The 21,181-nt window shown below is 33.1% G+C and overlaps 1 protein-coding gene across 1 annotated transcript; it reads right to left on the bottom strand.

Moving 5' to 3' along the window:
• Positions 1-3,746: 3,746 nt before the first annotated feature.
• On the bottom strand, positions 3,747-19,959 carry LOC127707898 (uncharacterized). Its single transcript, XM_052212656.1, has 2 exons — positions 8,455-19,959; positions 3,747-6,887 (listed from the first exon to the last, which is right to left on the bottom strand). The coding sequence occupies exons 1-2, from the start codon at positions 19,900-19,902 to the stop codon at positions 6,768-6,770; spliced, it is 11,568 nt and encodes a 3,855-aa protein (XP_052068616.1). The 5' UTR covers positions 19,903-19,959; the 3' UTR covers positions 3,747-6,767.
• Between the last annotated feature and the right edge of the window lie 1,222 nt (positions 19,960-21,181).

Genomic DNA, 21,181 nt, shown 5'->3' with positions numbered 1-21,181 from the left:
AAATAACAATGCCACTGGAAGTATAAATTTGTGACATTTTTCTGTAATGATCAGCTTGCCGGAATCTCGCCTTATCATTGGGATTTTATTTTGACCTACATATAAATACCGTTCTTGGACTTCAATTCAGTTTTAACAGATATAAGAAGATGTGGTATGAGTGCCAACGAGACAATTCTCTCATCAATTTGTAAAAGTAAACCATTATAGGTCGAAGTACGGTCTTCAACACGGAGCCTTGGCTCACACCAATTTCATATCTCCGATACTTATTGTCTAATTGACCTTAAATTCCATAACGCTTTGTAAGGATGCATTTTCAGATGTATAACATTGTCAAGCTTTTCGAGCTTTTTTGTTACTTTATAATATAAAGTCGAAGAATAGAATCTAAATATGTTCAGTATTGATATTCAAAAATGAACACTTACGGTCCTACATCTTGCCGATACTTATATTTGGCATTACACAAGGTCATTTGTACTGATTGATTTCTTAGCCCAGTAAAACATGATTTATTTATGAGTTGTTATTGGCTTTGAACTAGCTTTCAGTATCTGCGAGTATCTGAGATCGCCATGTTGTGTCTGTCTTTTTGTAGTCGTTTTTTTTTGTATCTTTTTGAAGAGTCCATGCCTTTTAAACTGATTTTTACAGTTTGTCCTCATGTTGTACATTTACACCTCTATCTCACGTTAAAGGATTCAGCGCTTGCGAAGATTTTAAACCCCGGCAGGTTCTGTATGTGCTTGTACCAAGCTACCCACCTATACATTTTGTAATTCGATGGTTGTTGTTGGTTGCTGTCTGTTATGTTGGTTTTTTTTGTGTATCGTTTTAGTATGAAAAAGGCCATTACTTTTCACATTTTTGCCTTGTCGTTACCTTTAATAGCTTACTATACGGTTCATTTATTTGTTTTGATCATTGTTGAAGACCGGACAATGGCCTCTGGCGGAGAGTTGTCTCGTTGGCATTTTTATACTTATCACTTAAACGTATAATTGACCAATGAACAATGAAAATGATATAAAGGTCAAATGGACCCTGCCGGATGGACATATTCACTTTACCATTTCAGAGAAACAGACCTAAGAACGAAAACTTAATGTTGATTACTGATTTTAGAGATAATAAAAAAAAAAGGATATGAGGTATCCATCCATGACACAAATTCAGTACGGAACAGCGCTTTTATTGCTGTTCCTCGTCTCAAAGTCACATTGAGGCCTTCTACACGGAGCAAAAACAAAACAAAACCCTCGAAAAATGAAATAAGGAAAACAAACTCTCACCTCACTGCAAGTTTAAGATGGCCTAAGGTCCTGTCAGTCATAAAACTTAACCCCGTACTCGGAGAACAAAATTTGTGCTCGAAACAACAAATTCAGTTTACTGATTGATTGATTGATTTCTGAATCTGAGTATGACATTTCAACTCATTTTTTTCCACCGGAAGTGAAGATCACGTAAAGCCTGTCTGGGGTTGAATATGCATTGATATTGTACCTTGCAACGAATTTATGTACAAAAGTACATGTCTTATTTAGTCAAAGTAACTTAAAAATAACCCAATACATAGTGTGTTTGTGTGTGTGTGTGTGTGTGTGTGTTTATGTAGTCGCTGAACCATGCATACATTTAAGATATGAAGAATCAATTTCTTCTATTATAAGCACGTGTAATGTAAGCACATAACATTTAGGAGCGTGAAGAATGAGTGATAGACCCGTAGTCAGCATAATGTGTCCAGGTATAGGGTGACATGTTTTACAAAGACCGATACTATATAAATTTTGTATCACCACGAGAAAACTAACGGCCTTATTTATGTATAAAAAATGAACGAAAAACAAATATGTAACACATCAACAAACGACAACCACTGAATTACAGGCTCCTGACTTGGGACAAGCACATACATACAGAATGTGGCGGGGTTAAACATGTTAGTTTCATGTTCCTATTGAAATTAATAAAGCGACATGCCAGACATTTTTAAGAAGGTGAAGCATTTTTTTTATCCTTGCATGTTCCTATGTTCCTAGAAACACCAATATCTAAATAGAACTCTTCGTTTCGTTTTGACTTGAAAATATGCCATTTAAATTGATCGAATATGCCCCCTTTTCTCTCTTATATTTGTTCGTTCTAAGACACAAGGTCACACATAAAAAAATAGAGGAACTAGTCCCGAAAACTGTCTCAAATAAAGGGAAAAGGGTAGGAGTGTGGGTCATAGAAACATTAAACATGTAAATTGTGTTTTGAATATGCATTAAATATTTGTCACTGGACGTCAGATAAACAATGAATTAATACACAAAATGCGCAAATTTGGGTTACGCAATCTTTTAATTTATCACTATTATGATAAAATCATACTATTGGTAAAGAAATTCACAATGTGTTATCTCAAATTGATAATCTGTTATATCAAATAAATAATTTGTTTTATCAAATTGATAATCTGTTATATCAAATTAATAATTTGTTATATCAAATTGGAAAAAGTAAATTAACATGGCCTTAAAAGGCTTCCGTATGTTTTGAAGAAATTTATAGCTGACTATGCGGTATGGGCTTTGCTCATTGTTGAAGGCCGTACGGTGACCTATAGTTGTTAATGTCTGTGTCATTTGGTCTCTTGTGGAGAGTTGTCTCATTGTCAATCATACCACATCTTCTTTTTTTATATATATTTCATTTCGATGATAAAACAGCGCTTAAAAATCACAGTATTTGATTTTTTTACAGTTTAAATTTTGTACGTGCTCTTTTCAATTATTTTACACAAATATCACATGATTTGGTAATTCATAAAAGTTTACCCCAAATGGAGTCTTTAGCACACATCATGCTTTCTCTTTTTTTGATAGGATACTGGTGCAGATGTAGGGTATCTTGAACTTGCTATAAAGAATAAGAATAAGAATTTTCCAATTTTTGGAACCTTACAAGACAGCAGCGATACATAAATTTTTTTTTATATTTCTGAGTTTTCCTAGCCTTTTCATCACGTCTACTCAAGCATCTTCGTATGTTGTTATCTTGTTCAATGGTCTAAATTTTCTTTAGAACTACAACAGACAAAACTAGAGATACTGCAATCAAACCCCTTATGTTCATATATGATTTTGATATTGTTCGTGTTGAAGGCCGTACTTTTTATAAATTGTAACGTGGTTGGCACTCATACCACATCTTCTTACAAGTCTCTATATTGAAGTATTGATCTAAATATTCTAGACCTGACAGACAGGCATTCCATCTTAATGCAAAAAAAAACTGCCTGGTATTCGGGACAGCAATATTGTGTAAAATCTTTCAGGGCATTCAATAGTTGTACTTAAGACTTCTTATATTTGAAACTATATGTGTGACTTTTATCTTCCAGACGGACATTCTAACCTTATTCGAGACATACGTTCTGAGCCAGACATGACTTTGTATATTTAGAAAATGGGAATGTAAATTTGAACTTAGTTTGTAACCTTGACCTTGCAGAAAGACATTCCAAACTTACTAGAACACACCTTCCAGTAGTAGGCAACAAGAATACCAAGTATCATCAATATCCTTAAAGGCAATCGAAAGTTCTGAACCGAACACAACTTGCACAGTGACACTGACAGGCAGACATCCAGACAGATTGATAACTATATGCAACCGAACGCTAAGCAGATTTGTTCTCTTTCTAAAAACTCTAAAATAAATTGTATTCACATATTTGTATATGAGAGGTATTGATTTAGGAAAATTTATTTAAAAAAAATCGCTGATAAAGTGCAATGTGGTCACAATTGTTTTGAAAAAAAAATAAAAATCAAATAAAACATTTTTAGTCAAACTTTCAGAGCTATTGTCTGAGATAATCAAAATAGCCGAATTAACAACATATACATTTACTTGCAATTATCATACCTATTCATAATCATCATGCTTAATCTGGCTGCACTTTCATCAATTATCACAAATTTCAAAACATATTTAACATAAAAATCAACTTACTACAATCAAAAGTTAACAGTAATTATTTTTTTTTTAAGTTAAATAAAAAAAGTACTGAATCAAATAATAAAAGACGAAAATCAAACTTCTTGTATTTCACTTAAATGAAAAAATATACAGAAATAAATGATGAATCAATTTTCCGTTGATCTATGCCCTGTTACCGTGCTCTCTAAATAAGTGGAACATATTCAACATTTTACCAATACTAACTACATGTTATAACTAAATACACTTAAACTTAATATACGATAACACTTTAGCTGACACTGTTGTAAGATCCTAATAGAGATTTACAATAACTGGGCTGTAGTATTTTTGAAATTTTGGTTCACAAATCAAATGATAGGATATTCAATGTGCGTATTCCTACAAAGTTCAATGTCGATACAATTTTAAAAGAGAAAGTTCAAACTAAACAGACATCGATGAAAACGAGGTTTTTGCCAAAGTGATGAAAAAAACTAATCCGATACTTATAGAGAAAATATAAAAAGAGCAATAAACTATTAAAACAAGAATGATCACTCAAATTATTAACGAGATGGAAATAAATGTGAATGCACGACTCGACATGCGTCAGTTAATAACACAAAGTAGCAGAATAGGTACAAAGGTATTTTTTCGAAATTTGAAAAAAAGTGTTATATACGCGACCTTTGTTAGACCCTTTGTCAATTCCTCGTTCTCTTAACAAAAACGTAAACTATAATTAACTACAACACATACTGTGTTACGAAGCAAAGGATGGATGCTTACATATGATTTAAATGGAATTAATTTCAATGATTCTCCTTAAAAAATACATTATTTAAACTGTTCTATACTACCAGAATACATAATTTTCGATGTCTTATTCTTATTCGGAATTGGGTTCGAGTCATACACTTGATTGTAAATCTCTAATAAGTTATCAACTGTAGGAGCTTATATTCATGTAGAATTAGTAAATACAAAACATATAATCATTTGATTGTGTAAAAAATATAAAAAATATACACAATTTATGATTAACTTTAAAAAACAAATTTTTTGGAATATCAATAAAGAATGATCAAGTATATTTTAGGCATCAATATCAATACCTCATATTAAGATATTATTATATCAATATTCATTGTATCTATTTTAACATTGGTTTGTCTCAAGATAATTATTTATATCCCTAAAATAAATCAATGATCTAACATGCTAAATATATACGCTACAAATAGTTTGCCTTTACTGTCCAGTGGCAAATATCTCACATTAAGGTCGACCACACCATGGCCATGTTTTTATAATATAAAGAATTGAATTTGATACTTTCAATGTGTCAAACAATCTAAACATTTTTGCTTCTTTTCCTCTAAGAGTTTATCAATTTTTTTTAAGATTATAAGTAGTGTATTTTGAGATGATAAATTAATTTGGCACCACTACTGATCCAAGTATTTTGCTACTTATTCACAGTTCAGATTTACTATCATCATTCAATTTCCAATGTGTGAAAACAAAATTATACAGCTTCATGATACATTGTAGGCCTATACACATATAAATTATAAACATTAAAAAACAAAAACAAAAACAAAAACAACATAATATATAATTATGAAACAAGAAAATGAGCTAACTAACAAAAAAAAAATGTTCATTGTACTGCACGGAAGTCAAACAAAAATATCGAATAAAAAATGTATATGGAGTTGTTGAAAATTGTTCGATGATACCAACATGAAAACAATCTAAAACGAATATGGCTGGTGACACTAGGTCAATTTAAAATAAAAAACTACCTCTACATTGAATAATCAGACATGCACAGAAGGTTTTTAATTTTTTAAAGGATATGGTGAACATTCTAGATTGAAGGTGCCATCATTGCTGTATCTATTCAGCATTTCATTATCAATATAGTTTCTAAATCATTCAACAAGGGTATTTGACGAATTTAAGATTATTTCATATTCAAATAGGTATATTGACAGAAAGACTATTGGGAAAACACATGACGTAATTTTGAGTATTATCACTTATAATCTTTTGAATAAGTAAAGATTTTAAATAAATTATAGGTAAAGAAATAAAGGTATAAGAATATGTAGTATGAAATATGAAAAAAATGAAACGAAGTCGATTGATTTTTGAAAAAAATAAGTATTTATGTTAATTTCTGATAAATTGACATGTTACATCTCAATATGCAGTAAGATTTTTAATGTTTTGTTCCAGCTTTCGAACGACCCTAATCTTTCATTCACACGAAAAAAAAAAAACCACCAATGAAAACTACTTAATTTAAGTATTAATATGTACATTAATTAAAAAAAAGATAATTACATTTTTGACCTAATGTCTGAAAGAATAATGTACTGATACACATACAGTCAGTGTATATACAATAACATTACATGTGGTTTATAAGCTAGAAATTTACAAAAAAGAAATATACATATGCATAATAATTTTGTACGGCATTAAAACTAAAAAATATATATACATCTGAAAATATAGTCATAATGTTATATGATTGAATAAAGTAAACATTCACAGATTTGGACTACTTTTTTTCAGAACATTATTCTCATTAATTATCTTATAAATTAGTAGAATAAAGTTAATTAAATATATATTTAATATAGTCAACACATCATTTCCTTATAATTCTTACATGTAAAAGAATCCATATTTTTTTTTTCACAAAGTTTTCTTTTCATTTTGATCAGTATGCAACATAGGGTTCCCAATGGACTGTTCCCTCAAATCTTGCTTTTTTAAGTTTTCATCATTTTCATCGCTGCTTTGCTTCTTGTTCGTTTTGGCAATTCGGTTTGTTTAGCAGTCTTATATGAAGAGTTAATACCTGATATACGTGCTGCTTTTTGTTTAGAGTCCTGAAATACAGATTAGAAAAAGAAGTTTAGAATTTGGAAAAAAAAAGTAAGCGTACATATAGAGGTACTGACTGATTGATCCATATCTATTTACATCAATATACCTAGCTCTATAAGGTCATTATATCACCTAACAAGGAAATCAATGTGAAGAAAAGTACTAAAAACATCTAACACTTATAATTCGTTTTTTTTTTATATATTTCTTATTGTGTAGGTCTGACTCTACGTGCACTACTCTTTTGATTTTTGATAAACAGAGATATTTCGCACCCAGCTTTTACGGTAAAATTGTTGATTAAGCTTAAAAAATTTCTATCTAATCTATCTCATTGACTGATCAGAATTATTGATAAAGGTTATGACAATACTATTGTTGAGCAATCACTTCGTCTTATATTTTGGTGGATAAATTCAATTCCCCAGTATTGAATATTATCGTGATTCCCTGCGGCTAAATAATTCGCTCAGTCGCTCAGTAATTTTTGAATAACGGCTTAAGAACGCGAGGAGAAGTTATCCGAGACATCAGCTTGCTTTCAGTAACTGCGAATATTCTTTGATGCTTATAAAATTTGTTATCTATTTTGTATTTTAGTTATCTATTATCAAACGCTTTCACCTTACTGTATATACCCGTTAACTATATATCTATACAAAGATCTTAGAATTCAAAAACCGGAACTTCAGTTGCAGACATTCCGTTATGGGTAGAATATGTTTAACTAGTTGTAATAGCCTTTTAATTAGACATCTGCTTTCTGATTGTTTGTTTTGGATATTGTTTATACTTTGCATATCAAATTCAGAATTGAATTTTAAATCTGGAACTTTAATCTTAAAATGTCTAAACGGAAATTTGCAAATTCGAATATGGACAGCCCCTTTGAGACTTTAGTAGTTTATGACCATTTAAATTCGAGGCTTCAAAAAGATTTGGTATCTATCATACCGTATGACGCTATCTAGTCTCTTGTACGACAATCATTCATAGATTAATTGACATATTTTAAAGTTTTATCGAGTTGAAATAAAAAATCCGATCCATACATATATTGTCAGAAATTTTATTTTCACTTTTTGTTCCCATATATCTTTACCTTCTGGGACGAATATTTGTATGAATGATGAAAGCATTTGTTGTTACAGTATTTATGTTCTACAGAATTGATATTAAACATATTAGATGACAGTCAATCATTATCCATGTTATAATTGCCCAAAAAAGTTGTTTAACTTAGCTTATTCAACAAAAAGTTGTATTTAGTAGGAACAGAAAGTATAGTTTGAAAGTCCTCAAACTGATGAAAATAACTTGGCTGGTTTACCTTGACCAAGTTTGCAACAATCCCTTTTAGATACTATTTAACCAACAACTAAACGACATTTTGATTTACATAATAATTCACAGACATGACCCACGAGACTTCCAACATAATATTCAAATATTCTTTAGAGGTTCCCTGTGTTTAAATAAGAAGCATAGTGATAATAAATTTTCCTTTAGTATGAAAAGGGATTTTTTTTTGAGAAATGAGAAGTTTCTAAGTAAATAATTATATATTACCTCCAAAAGATCTTTTATGTACTTGATGGTTTCAAAGATGTGTTCAACTTGAATTGTTGGTGACAATAGCTCTCTCAGAGGAATTCGGCTCTGTCCAGACAATACAAATTCATTTTGAAAATCGTCCGTCCACCAGAAGTGTTCATCACATATGTAGTCAACCAATGGTTGGTCTGGTCGAATAACATTATTACTTGACGACAGACATCTATGTACAAACACCTTTAAAGCATGATCTAGCTTCTCGACAGTTTTAAAATTACCTTTTGACGATTTAATCAAACTTTCTCTTCCTTCTCTTGGAAGGTGTACACGATATTTATCTTCTAACGAGTTAGCTATATTGTCTCCGTTTAATTCTTCTAAATATTGATAAAAGGGAATTATATGTCCAATCTTGATGTCCTCGGGTAAAAGATTTTTCAATTCCAAGGAGGAAATTCCTGAAACATTCTCCCATTTAGTTAAATATTCGACTATAGGTTGGGCTGAATCTGCTCCTGTCTTTCGGATAAGCGATATGACCATTCCAGTTTGTGTCAACATGTTTGTTATTTGTGATGCATCTCTGTCTCTTTTATGTACTATTTCTTTTTTAATATCCTGCGTTAAATCATACTGTTGAACATTGCGTTGTATTTCCTTCAAAAGTTCTACCGTGTTTTGGAACAACTCATCAGAAAAAACTATTTGTGGGAGATCCTGTATTTTTATAAAACATTTTCCAAACAAAACTTCTGCCTTGATTTCTTGTTCTATCTTTTCGAAATCAAAATCTATTTTTTGATCTAAACCATATCTTGTATCACACTGCGAGAATGTAAGAAAACGGTCACTCCATTTAAAATTCAATAAATCTTTACTTCTGATTTCTAACAACGACACAGTTATGGGATTTTCCTTCATGGATTTCGTACTACATGCCTCAGATAGGAAATTATTTTGAATTTGAATTAATTTTTCTACTACTCTATAAAGTGGCGAGTTTTCTCCAATTATAGTGGCAGAGCTCATCTTTAACATCGTATGCATTATCTCTAGTGTTTCAGAATCTTTATCACATGACTGGAAACAGTGAAATGATCTTATGTCATTCCAATCGTTTTTAAATGCTTCAAACCTAGTTTTTAATACCCGTTTCTTTTTATCATCATTTTCCTCGGCGAAAAGTTTTGTTATTGTCATATATTTAAAATCAACCTTGCGAAACTTGTAACTTGCATAAATTACTAATGATAAATGCCATTTCAAAATTGACAGTATCTTTTGTGGTAGGCTTAATTTTTCCATGTGGTCAATCACCAAATGAAGCACGGGGAAATCGTTTTTCGCGGCAATGTGAAGATTTGCGAATAAACTTTCTTTAGTTGGTTTGGTGTAAACTCTGAATAAATGCGTAAAACTGTTAATGTTCACATTGTAATTGCATGGACCTACTTCAGTCACACAATTTTCCACTGACAAGGCACCTTCACTACATAGCAATGCACAGTGGCGTTTTGATGAATGGATATGGGCAAACCTATTTGGTAAAATCTCGTTGATAACAACTACATGTTTCTGCATCAAAATGTTAACTGATTCTTTTAAACTGGTGCCATCGGGTTCGGCTGTAAACAGGTGAAGAGAATTGAAAAGGATAGAATGCAGTAAAATACACATATCATCACAGTTCAACTGAAGCTCTTGTTGCAAATTCTGCCAGTACTGTCGAATCTGCTTGTCAATGTTGTCATTTTCGTAACCTATAAGGTTCAGTACGTTTAGAGATGATATTTTGTTTAATCCAAAAGATATAACTAAACTGCTGTGCAGAAAAATTTGCATGATGTTACAACAAACCTTTGACGTCCCTGGAAATGCTTCTGGTAACTCGTGTTCTTTTTCAAATTTTTCAAATGGGATAAGTGGTAAACCATTCACAGCCGAGGAAATAGGCATAAAAACAGTTTGATTCCAAAATGATTCGTAATGAGTTATTGTTCCAATTATGCAAGCCATATGAACAATTACTGATGAGATCTGTGGTTGTGGTGTACGAACCATCACGGATAAATTAAACAAGTTATGTTTAAATTCCTGTACACCAAGTAAGCCATTTATAATACTTTTGAGTTCCTCTTTAATATTTGCTTTATCTACCATGGCTGCTATTTGTTCAGCTATCTGCATCTCAGTGTCATCATTTTCTTTTAAACATTTTCTCATAAAGAAACATTGAGCCAGCACACCAACAAACTTCAGCATGTCAGTTCTTTCCGACAAAAGAATATGTAGCGTGTTGTTTTTACTGCCTACGCTCTTCATCTGGGTCAGAAACATGTCAAAAGACGCCGGATCAAGGTAAAGAAATAATGGATTGAAGACTGCTGATTTCTCTACAAAACTATTTGTCCACGTGCACACGACTTCCTTTAATACCGGAATATATGGTTCCATCAATTGACATTTTCTCGCAATATCTTGGCAACCAAATCTCTGATTTATGTGTTTCAAGAAGAAATGCAGTGTTTCGGTTGAAAACAATATATTGTAATCCGTATTGCTTGTAATGGTCATAATTGAGTTAATGTGCTGAGCAAGAGTTGGCATAGCAGAACAGTCGTATTTTGTTGAATCAAGTAAATCGACAAAAACCATCAACATTTTTTTCACAAAAGCCAATGCAACAACGAACTTAAGAGAGAAAATCTCAGTTTCTATAATTTGAAACGAACGAGACAAGCAATGGAGTATTTCGTCGGAACTACTCTGTACTGATCCCAAATGTTCAATTGTCAAATATTCTTCAAATGCGTAGCTTTCGAGAACATGTAATAATAAAATTGGAAGAGACATGTTTTTGATGTCAGTGACGTCCAGATCAACTAAATAGGAATCAAAGCACATGCCAACAATCTCATTTGTCGTACAGGATTTTTCATTTATCAACATGTTAAAGTATGCGTCTCTATTGTCGTTCAAATCTATTATTACTGCAAATTTCACAACCTGTCCAAAATATGACATTTCTGGGTCGAACATTTCGTTTTCTTTGATTTTAGTTAATGTAAAAGTTAACGGGTCAGTATTTTCCGGGGACGCTATCATACATCGCAGTATGTAAGAACAAAAAAGTTTCTGTAGTATGGCCTGTTTCACTGATTGTTCATTCTGTAGCTTCCTTAAACTACTGTGTAAACACTCACATACCGCTAATGCACCCAGTTTTCCATTGTTATCAATAATACATCGCCCTAATTCAGTAATACAAGATACGGGAATTGAAAAACCTTTTTTCACGAAATCTTCTGTTAGTTCCTGACAAAATTTTAAAGCCGTGAGTTCATCACATTCATCATTGATGATATGCGCAAGAGGTAAAATATTTCTGACAAGTGCTATCCATTCATCAACTACTAGTGTGTCAAATACTTGTTTTGTTGGTAGAAGTGACATGCATAGGACTTTCATAAAATGTTCCCTTGATAGAGAGGTGGTATCGCCATGCTCATTAGAATCTGTGACACAAACAGTCAAATCGTCATTTTCCTCTGATAAGCTGTAAATATTACTACCTGGATTATCTCCGTACGAACTTGGAAAAGAGTCATTCAATGCGACAGATGTTATCATATCTTCCATCAGACACTTGATTTCTACCATTTCGTCTGTTTGATCATCAAACATTAAAAAATCGCTTCCGTTTTCAATCATTTGAATGTTTGTGTTATTGACTTCCTTCATGCTTACATTTTTCTCCTTGCCAGCACTTTTAGTAGTCGTACCAGTGATTGTGTTTTGAAAACAGATCAGCTCCGCTACATTTAAAGTTGAAAGATCAACTGAGTACATGCATAGTTTAACTATATGGCATATTGCATTGATTATGTGCCCATATACCCACAAACCTGCATTAAGATATGCGACAAGAGTAAGAAAATCAACACTTTCTATTTTTTCAAAGTCGACAAAGTTTGATAAGGCCCATTTAAAAATATCAATTCTCTCCAATTCGTCCGTATCCTTTAGTATTTTAACGGAAAAGTAGTTACAAAAATCCCGAATAAAATCTTTATTCCTTTCCGGATAACGTAAATCTTCAGATATACTAACAGCTTCAAAACAGATAATATCAATACAATTATTTGTTGCATTGTCAAATAGATCCCTTGGGAGTTCATCATCTACGTCTATATCATTGTCTATTCGAAGTCGTCTGATAATATCTAAAAACTCGCCTTTTCGATCGTCTATCTGCAGCATTAATGACTGACTACATGGCATATAAAAGTTCAAAGGCTCACTGCTACAAAAGTAGCATTCTGGTCCAGATGGAAGAGGAATACCGTCAGTATTTACATAAATATCTGAAAGAACCACTCGTCTCCAAATGAGTCGTCTTGCAGGCGTGCAGGCGTCCTCTACAAATACTGGACTGAGTAAGTTTTGCTCTAAAAGTTTGAAGATGTAGGGTGCAAGTGGAAGTCTAATGATGTCTGAGATGCTATTTTCTAACGCACATACAAAGGGGCCTGCTTTTAGTAGTTCATGGGGATTTTCGGCAACATCTACGCACCAATAGGTTGAACAAAAGTCTTGTTGTTCATAACCACTCGTCCTCAGAATTTCAAGATCAAGTGACGTTTTCTTTATCCACATAAGAACATAGTCCTCTAGAGTAGAAACAACCTCATTGCATGATTTAATTTGCATCATTACATCTTCGAGGATTTTTACGGAGTTCTGTCCATTGGTAAATTTGATTCTTGAAAATGCCCAAAACAGCATTTTATTGATATAGCTATCTAAAGGTCTGCGTTCTGTAACAATTTGTAGTTTGTCAACATTCAGCAAATGTTCCAAAGGCGTTAAAGGTGTTTCAATACTATCTATAAAGAATAAACTCCAACCAGATAAAAAGTTCAATGGTATATCCGAAGTAACGTTTCGTTCTAGGTGTATAACAATACACACATGTTTTTGTTGTTGATGCATATCAACCATATGCGTTCGAATGTATTTCTCTATTATTCCTTTTACAAGTAGTAAATGACGATTGTCCGTTAAACATGAGCACTGTAACACAAGAATATTATTGTCAGACTGAAAAAACTCGTCAATTTTAAAAGAAAATTGTTTTTCTGATTTAAATATGGCCAACTTTTCTCTCTGAATTTTTTTATTCTGAATCAAAGGTTCAAAGAAAGAATTAATACCCGAAAATGTATAGATAACATATAAGTATTCACAAACACCATGCACTTCTTGCTCCTTTATATATGTTATTTGTAAAAGCTGTTCTTTGAGTGCATTTTTTATTTCAAAAACATCAGTAGGCAGTGTCTGTCTTGACAAGATGTTATCCTTACTTTCCAAGATATTGCATGACGACGCTTGTCCATTATAATCAGTATTCTCGGAGGGTATTTGAGTTGAAGCCGAGTTTTCATTTTCAATCCCATCTTTTGATATAGTTGAACTAATATTACTTTTTTCGGTCGTCTTTTCTTTTATTACGTCAAAAGATGCATTGCACATTCTGTCAAGGAAATGAAACAAGCCTGTATGAATTGGCAATTCCAGATATTTATTCAAAATTTGACCAAATTCGTTTGGACTTTTTGATCTGCAAAATACACTTTCCTTTGAGCGAATAACAACTTCTGGTGGTACCAACCATAGCAAAGTATCAAATGCATTCTTTTTGATATTTTCTAAAGAACTCGTGCAAGCCATGTTTTGCTGTAGCTTGATAATAAGTGATACAAGCAAATTTGTACTATATGATGGAATGACATCATTAGGGGAAAAGGCGTGATTTGGAATCTTACAAAAATTTACTATATCATTGTTTAGTTCATAAACTGCTTTTTTGAGGTTCTCGTTCTCAAGTAGATCAAAAAATTCAAAATGTTGTTTCTCAAACCGGTTCAAAAAAGGTGGATCAGAGTAATCTAATTTAGACTCCTCTACTAATACAACACATTTAAAATCATCATGCACGTGGCACATCGGATTACTGTAATGGCCTAATGCTACTCGACAGTGTTTCTTTTTTCCAACGACAGTATAGTTTTGATTAAGCATGTCATATAGACTACCGTAAATAGATTCTAGGTCTTTGAGTATTAAAACCATACCTTGTTCCATGCAAAGAATAATTCGGCTAAGAATTCTATAGTTGTAAGCATCTGTTAGATCATCTTGAAAGCTGCTACCAAAAATAATGTCAAATGGCAGTCCTAAATGCCTTAATTGACTTTCGAGAATACTTATAACAGCATCTCCATTGGTAATAAGCATTAAATGACGACAGGATTTGTCCTGTAAGTTTTCAATAATAAGCCTCGTGACAGGCATTTCTTGAGATTTAATACCCGGAATATTCTTCCTGAAAATTTCAAAAATTTTGTTTTTCTCTGTTGGAAGACCACCAAAATTTCGAAATATTCCTGTAAGAATGATTTCGCAAATTTCTTCATCATCTGCATTTTGGTATACTGCTTCCTTCCTGCCTAAGTATTTGATCAGGGAATAAAAATCCCGAAGCCCATGGAAGTTTGGAAACTTTTGGTCATGAGAACAATATTCATAATATGCCTTCGCTATTCCTTCCAGTAATTGAGTTGTTAGTGGTTGTAAATGCTTTCCAAAATTATCATCAAGACTGGACTCTAGATCAAATATAGCATTTACTGTGCAAGGCATCATGCTGTTACTGATAGATTTTCCAGTATAAATGAGTTCCTCGAGGTCCATGTCCGGTCGTGACAGATGAATCGCTCTATTCATCTTTGCTGCATCTAATGCCCAGTTGGAAATCCCAACAACTGCAACTTTAATCTGTTCATCATGTCGTTCTATAAGACCATGAAGCACTTTGAGAGGATTGAATTTTGAAATTTCTGCTAAACCTATTTCATCTAGTATAACAACTGACAAGACATCGCGTTCATCATTGTGCTTTTGATATTTCTCAGCTTTCTCAAACACTTTAATAATTCCATCAGAGGTTGATGACTCTGAACCTTGAAAAGACACACAAAACAGCTGTGGCATTTCTTGAAACAAGTGACCGGTTGAATCTTTTCCTCGGAGATTACTTCGTATCAACTGCATTGAAAGCGACTTACTGCAGCCTGGTTTTCCAACCAGAAAAATTGGTATTTTATTCAAAATACATACCAATAACATAAACACGTTTTCCTGTAAGGCTGCATTTAAAGCTGTACCTGCTGGAAGTTCTGTCATCATGTTTAATATGTCTTTTTGCTCTGTTAAAATAGAGTCCAGGATTTCTTCTTCTGTTATCGCATAGGACATTGTTGACCAAATGCATTTTTTTATCTCCTCACGATACTTTCTCCTAATGATACCATCTGAAAATCTACTGTGATAACACACGGTTAATCCTAAAATTACTGCTCTGATTTTTCGATCTGTGACTGATTGTATGGTCTGCTTCTTAAACAGAAAAGTGTTGTCGAACCACTCCACAAGCCTTCGACATCTATCAACATCTCTCAGACTTACACAGTAATCATTTGTTTCCAAATTTCGTACAAAATGTTGTGACATTACAAGCGTTTTGGTTAAAAGCATTGTAAGCTTTTTATCTCGAAAAGTAGAGTCCACCATTTTTGTGATATAAGACTTTTCGTCTTCTTCGCTTAGACTTCCATAATCCCAGACATAGTCAATCAAAGCCTCTGGTAGAGGATTTACTCTGTAAACTAATCTTGAAAGTTCATCGTTTCCGATTTTCCCCTGTAAACCAGTTGTCAGTATTTCCTCTTCCTGTCGAAGTCTGTATGGATTGCAAGCAGCCAGGATTGTAAGATTAGGAGCAATTTCTGTCCCTAGAAGCATTCGATGGCACAGTGAATCTGTTATCAATCCCAAATGATTACAAGTGTTTATCTCATCAAGAAACAACCAGAACTGATCATTTAAATGTTGAAAGGCAGTTTGATTTGTGTGACTGAATTTTCGAATTATATCAGATTCCTCAATGCCTGCATGAATAGTGAAAACTTCAAATTCAACATCACATACTTTTGCTAAGAAACGTATCAATGAAGTTTTCCCACATCCAGTTTCTCCCATAATCAATACAGGAACATTGCTATTGACTCTCAATGAAATTAGTACCATTTTTAGTAAGTTATCCGGTGTTAAAGCGTATTTCGTCATTGATAGTGCAAGATGTTGCCTATCTATAGATGCTATCGAATTTCTTGTAAGCTTTAGCAAAAGATGTTTTAATTCTTCTGTAGATTTTTCTTTAAAATCTGTCAATTTGCTTTTCACTTGACTTTCAAAAAGATTGCGTACGGACAGTGGCACATCTTTCACATTTCTATATAAAGCAGAAACAGTTTGAACATTTTGATGAAAAAGAACAACCAAATGATTACTGTCTTCCCACCGAATCATTCCAGAAACTCGATTAGCCAAGATATCTGCAATAGCTGTTGTTTTATATAAAACTGATGCTGTTTGCGCAGATCTACATGCATTCACAGATCTAGCGGCAAAATCCATTGAGACATTTTCCAATGCTTTCACAAGATTTGATTTTACAGTTGGCCGTTGACTTTTTTCCATCATTGCCTTCAGACTGGAAGTCCTGAAAAACAAACTGACTGACAACTTTTTGAGTTGATCTGCTAAAACATTGATAAAAATATTCATCAAGGTAAATGACATATCCCCTGACACTTCGAAATGACTTCCAAGAATTCTTGCACACTCTGTACTGGTCAGTGGCTTCAAGGCATTAGTTCCGGTAAAGTACAAGTCCTGAGTATCAATCAAACCATCATCCAAACCTTTCAAATAATGACAAACTACTTGAACTGGACTATTAATTTCAGAACTAACGCGTAAGTCGCTATAACAGTTCCACTGTAAATTTTCTCTAGAAAAACAGGTCACTGTTGGCAGGGAGTCCCTAAGTTCGTCGTGTATGGTGTTTGCAATTTCTATGGATATACTGGTGGACGCTAAAGCATATGCGGTTGATCCTGCAGAAACGTATCGTAAAACAATCATCTCAAACATGAACAAATCTAGTTCATTAGGATCTGAGATAACACCAATGTCAAGATGTAATACGTGGTAATTTTTCAACCGAATTTTGATCAATTCTTCTATAATGGACAGTCTATTAAACGGTCCACTGATGTGAATACAAACTGGTCGTTTTTTATCAGCAATCGCTTTTCTCTGAATGAACTCAGATTTTCCCAATCCAGGTACATCTGATGTAACAACTGTCACGTGCGACCATTGCTCAACTAAATATTGTTTCAATTTCAAATCAGATAAGGGAGACGGTCTTGACAGGATATCTGCAAATTGGTCCAAAAATGGATGATTTTCGTGACCTCGGCATAATAAACACAGCAAGAAATCGTATCCGTTTGAACATATTAACAGTCGTCTAATTTCATTATGTAGACAAAATTGTACTTCTGATGGTAGTAATTCAATATTCGCTATTGAATATAATGCTTTTACAGGAGTTCGGATTGACTGTTTTTGTATACACCTATTTAACAGAAGAGTTATTTCGTCGAATGTGGTATCTTTTCTACAGAAAAGAACTTGATTAGCTTGAGGAAACATTCCAGTTGTGTTTAAGTAAAGTGCTAGTAAGGTTCTAATAACAAGAGGACTTCCATCGGCTAAAGACGTTACATACGGTACTCCAGGTTGGACTTTTTCGGCGAGATTGGTGTGTTCGAGACATTCCAGGAATTTTGTTTGGTTTGTTTTCATCCCGCTGTACAGTTCTTCTAAAGTTTGACCAATGTTTTCAAGTGCGGCAATGTGATCACCACTTGAAACAATTTTAAAAGAATCATAAATGAGTGTGATCTTTTGTAAATCCTCGATGGATGGGTCGATAAATCTAAGGATCGCCATTACAATGACATCATTATTTTTGGCATTGTGAAGAAAAGAATACAACTCATATAGTTGATCTGCATAAAGAAAATTCAAGTAGTAAAACTTCTTACGACACGCATGAATCTCCGATATCCACTCTTCATATTGATGCTGTAATTGACACTTTAAATTATTCAAATTTTCACGTCGGCAGTTTTCTTCATACTTTGAAAATTCAAAATGACCAGCTCGTTTTAACTGCATGCAAATACCTGCAACTTCAAATGCTTCGTCTACTATATGGACAAATTTTTCTAGATCGTCTTTTCTGACACTTTTTGATTTACTTTTATCTCTATCATCTGCATTCATAAGTAGGAGAGCTCTACTTCTTAGATCACTTAAATCAGCGCCAGATTGTTTATATTTCTTTTTTACCTGTTTATATTCCGTGGTAACCTCACATGCTCTGGATGAAAGTAAAAAACGAAATACTCCTTTTTGCATAATATTTTCTATAACTTCAACAGTGCGTTCGCCTCTATTAGCAGCATTGCGATATAGAGCTTTCAACGAATGAAGGTTGTCACGACAAATATAGATTTTCTCTGGAATCTTGTTATTTCCAATATTTTCGACCTGCCTCTGTAGCAATTCGAAGAGTTTACCTATATTTTCCAAAAAGTTCCCCTTCAAAACTGGATTAAAAAAGCGCTTTATTTCTATTAAATCCGAAACAGTGGATTCCCTGACATATTGTTCAGAATGTTCTTCTACTGCGTCAATCAGATTGCGAAGGTCGTCGTCTGCAACTTCTCTTAGAAAATCAAGCAATGCAGAAGATGTTTTTAACGCCTGAAGAATATCTTGAAGATCAGAGTTTATAACGTTGTGTACAATATCAATCTGGTTTAAAATAGGTGTCATATCTTGTAAGGTAATACCAGATAGGTTTCCACTTAACAAACCTTCAAATTTTTGCACAGTATCGATATAAAGCGAGTCTTCCTTGTTATCAAATTTGAACGTTTTAGCTGCGACCTTTATAGTATCGACTGTCTGACCATAAGAAGGAAGATTTGAAAAACGAATGAGACTATTTCGCGTATGTGGTTTCAGTCTAAAAATACACGTTTTTTCTGCTTGTCTAATCTCTTTGTCCATATCCTTCACGCCTAAGAACATGGTTCTCAGTTCAGTAATACTGTGCTCCGTTTCATTTGCATAATTGTCCCATAGTTGTTTGTATCGTCCAAAACAGTCCTTAGCAATAATTTCGACAATTCTAAGGACTGATTGTAGACTAACATGTTTCCCGTCATGACGTTTTATAAAATGTTCATCAAAGAGAAAAGTCAATGATAATTCGTCGTCCGCGAAACCATCGTCAGACTCGTTTTCAATTTCCTCTAGTTCTTTCTCATTGTTTTCAAAATATTGTCTAATTAAATTCCCGAAGACACAGGTTGAAACTGCAGTTTCAATGTGTTTGCAACGTTCTGCAATGTCTTGAACTAACTGAATTTCAGGGGTTGTATTTGTCAATTCTTGTACAGTTATATTTCCCATCATCAAATTATCTTTTTGAGTGTTTGTATAGTCTATACATTTTTTCAGTAACAACTTCAGTTTACGAACTGGAATCCATTTCAATTTTCTAAATGTGTCATCAATTATTCCTAGATTAAACGTATAGTCATTTATTTTCTTCTCATATCTCTCTATTTTCCTTTCCAGCTGATGTTTATTTTCAGTCATACAATAAAGTAAGCTTTTTGATTCAAGTTCTTTGTTCAACAGAAGTAAAAATAGCTTGCTGTTTATGGTTTGTTTATTGATGGCAGATATTGTACCTTTTACTGCAGCTTCTACAGCCTTTACCTTACAGTGCTGCTTCATTTCATTTACTAGTGTTCCTTCAGCAGTCAAAATGAAAATCCAAAACTTGCTGCTGTTCATTACCTTCCCAATTATGGTCTCCATTGATTCGTCTGCAGCGACTTCCATTGTGTCTAAAGTTGTTTTTAGGATACTTAAAGTTGTCCTGAAAGAAGACGAAAAATTACTTGATATCATTGACACTTCAAATACTCTAATAGAACACCACTTGCAATGCATATCCATAATGGACACTTTTGACCATACCTATACATACCTATAAAAAGAGTACCAATTTTCGTTTGTATGAATCATACAGTCAAACAATCTAGTCTCAAAGTGGAAATAAAAGGAACATCTCATCGAAAACTGCAAGAAATTTGCAAACAATTAATTAATCAATCAATCAACAAATGGCAATCCGCTGATATATAATAAAAGAGTAAGACCACACTATTAAATTCAGAAGATGTGGTATGAAGGCAATAAAACAAATTTCCACTAGATACCACATGACGTAGAAGGGGAGCAACTATAGCTCACGGTACAAAACAAGACCGTTTCACAAGCAACTGCTCGGTTAGTTCAAACTCGTTTAAACCCCTTTACATCTAATACCGTAAGAGCTTTAATATGATTGAAACTGCAAACAAAGTTAAGAAATCCATGAGGAATTTAAAGAAAAATCACATCAATATCATACTTAATAATCATTTTACCTTTTCGATGTTAAAGCTATGATGAAAGTTACAACATGACAGATTGTCTAATATCTTGAATATGTATTAGATAGAAACATTCTGAAGGGAAAACATGTATTACTGTACTTTTCATTTTACTAAATGATCAGATGACAAAAACGATATTGTCGATTGATTACTGGTGATTTTTTTCTTAAATGATGATTTAACCATTTTTGCGTTTTGGGTTATTTTCGCAACAACTAAATCGATAAAGTGAACATAGCAAAACT

The sequence above is a fragment of the Mytilus californianus genome, unplaced genomic scaffold (genome assembly GCF_021869535.1).
Source record: "Mytilus californianus isolate M0D057914Y unplaced genomic scaffold, xbMytCali1.0.p SCAF_7, whole genome shotgun sequence".
NCBI lineage: Eukaryota > Metazoa > Mollusca > Bivalvia > Mytilida > Mytilidae > Mytilus > Mytilus californianus.
The sequence above is the reverse complement of the archived record's forward strand: the minus strand, read 5'-3'. Positions and strand labels throughout refer to the sequence as shown.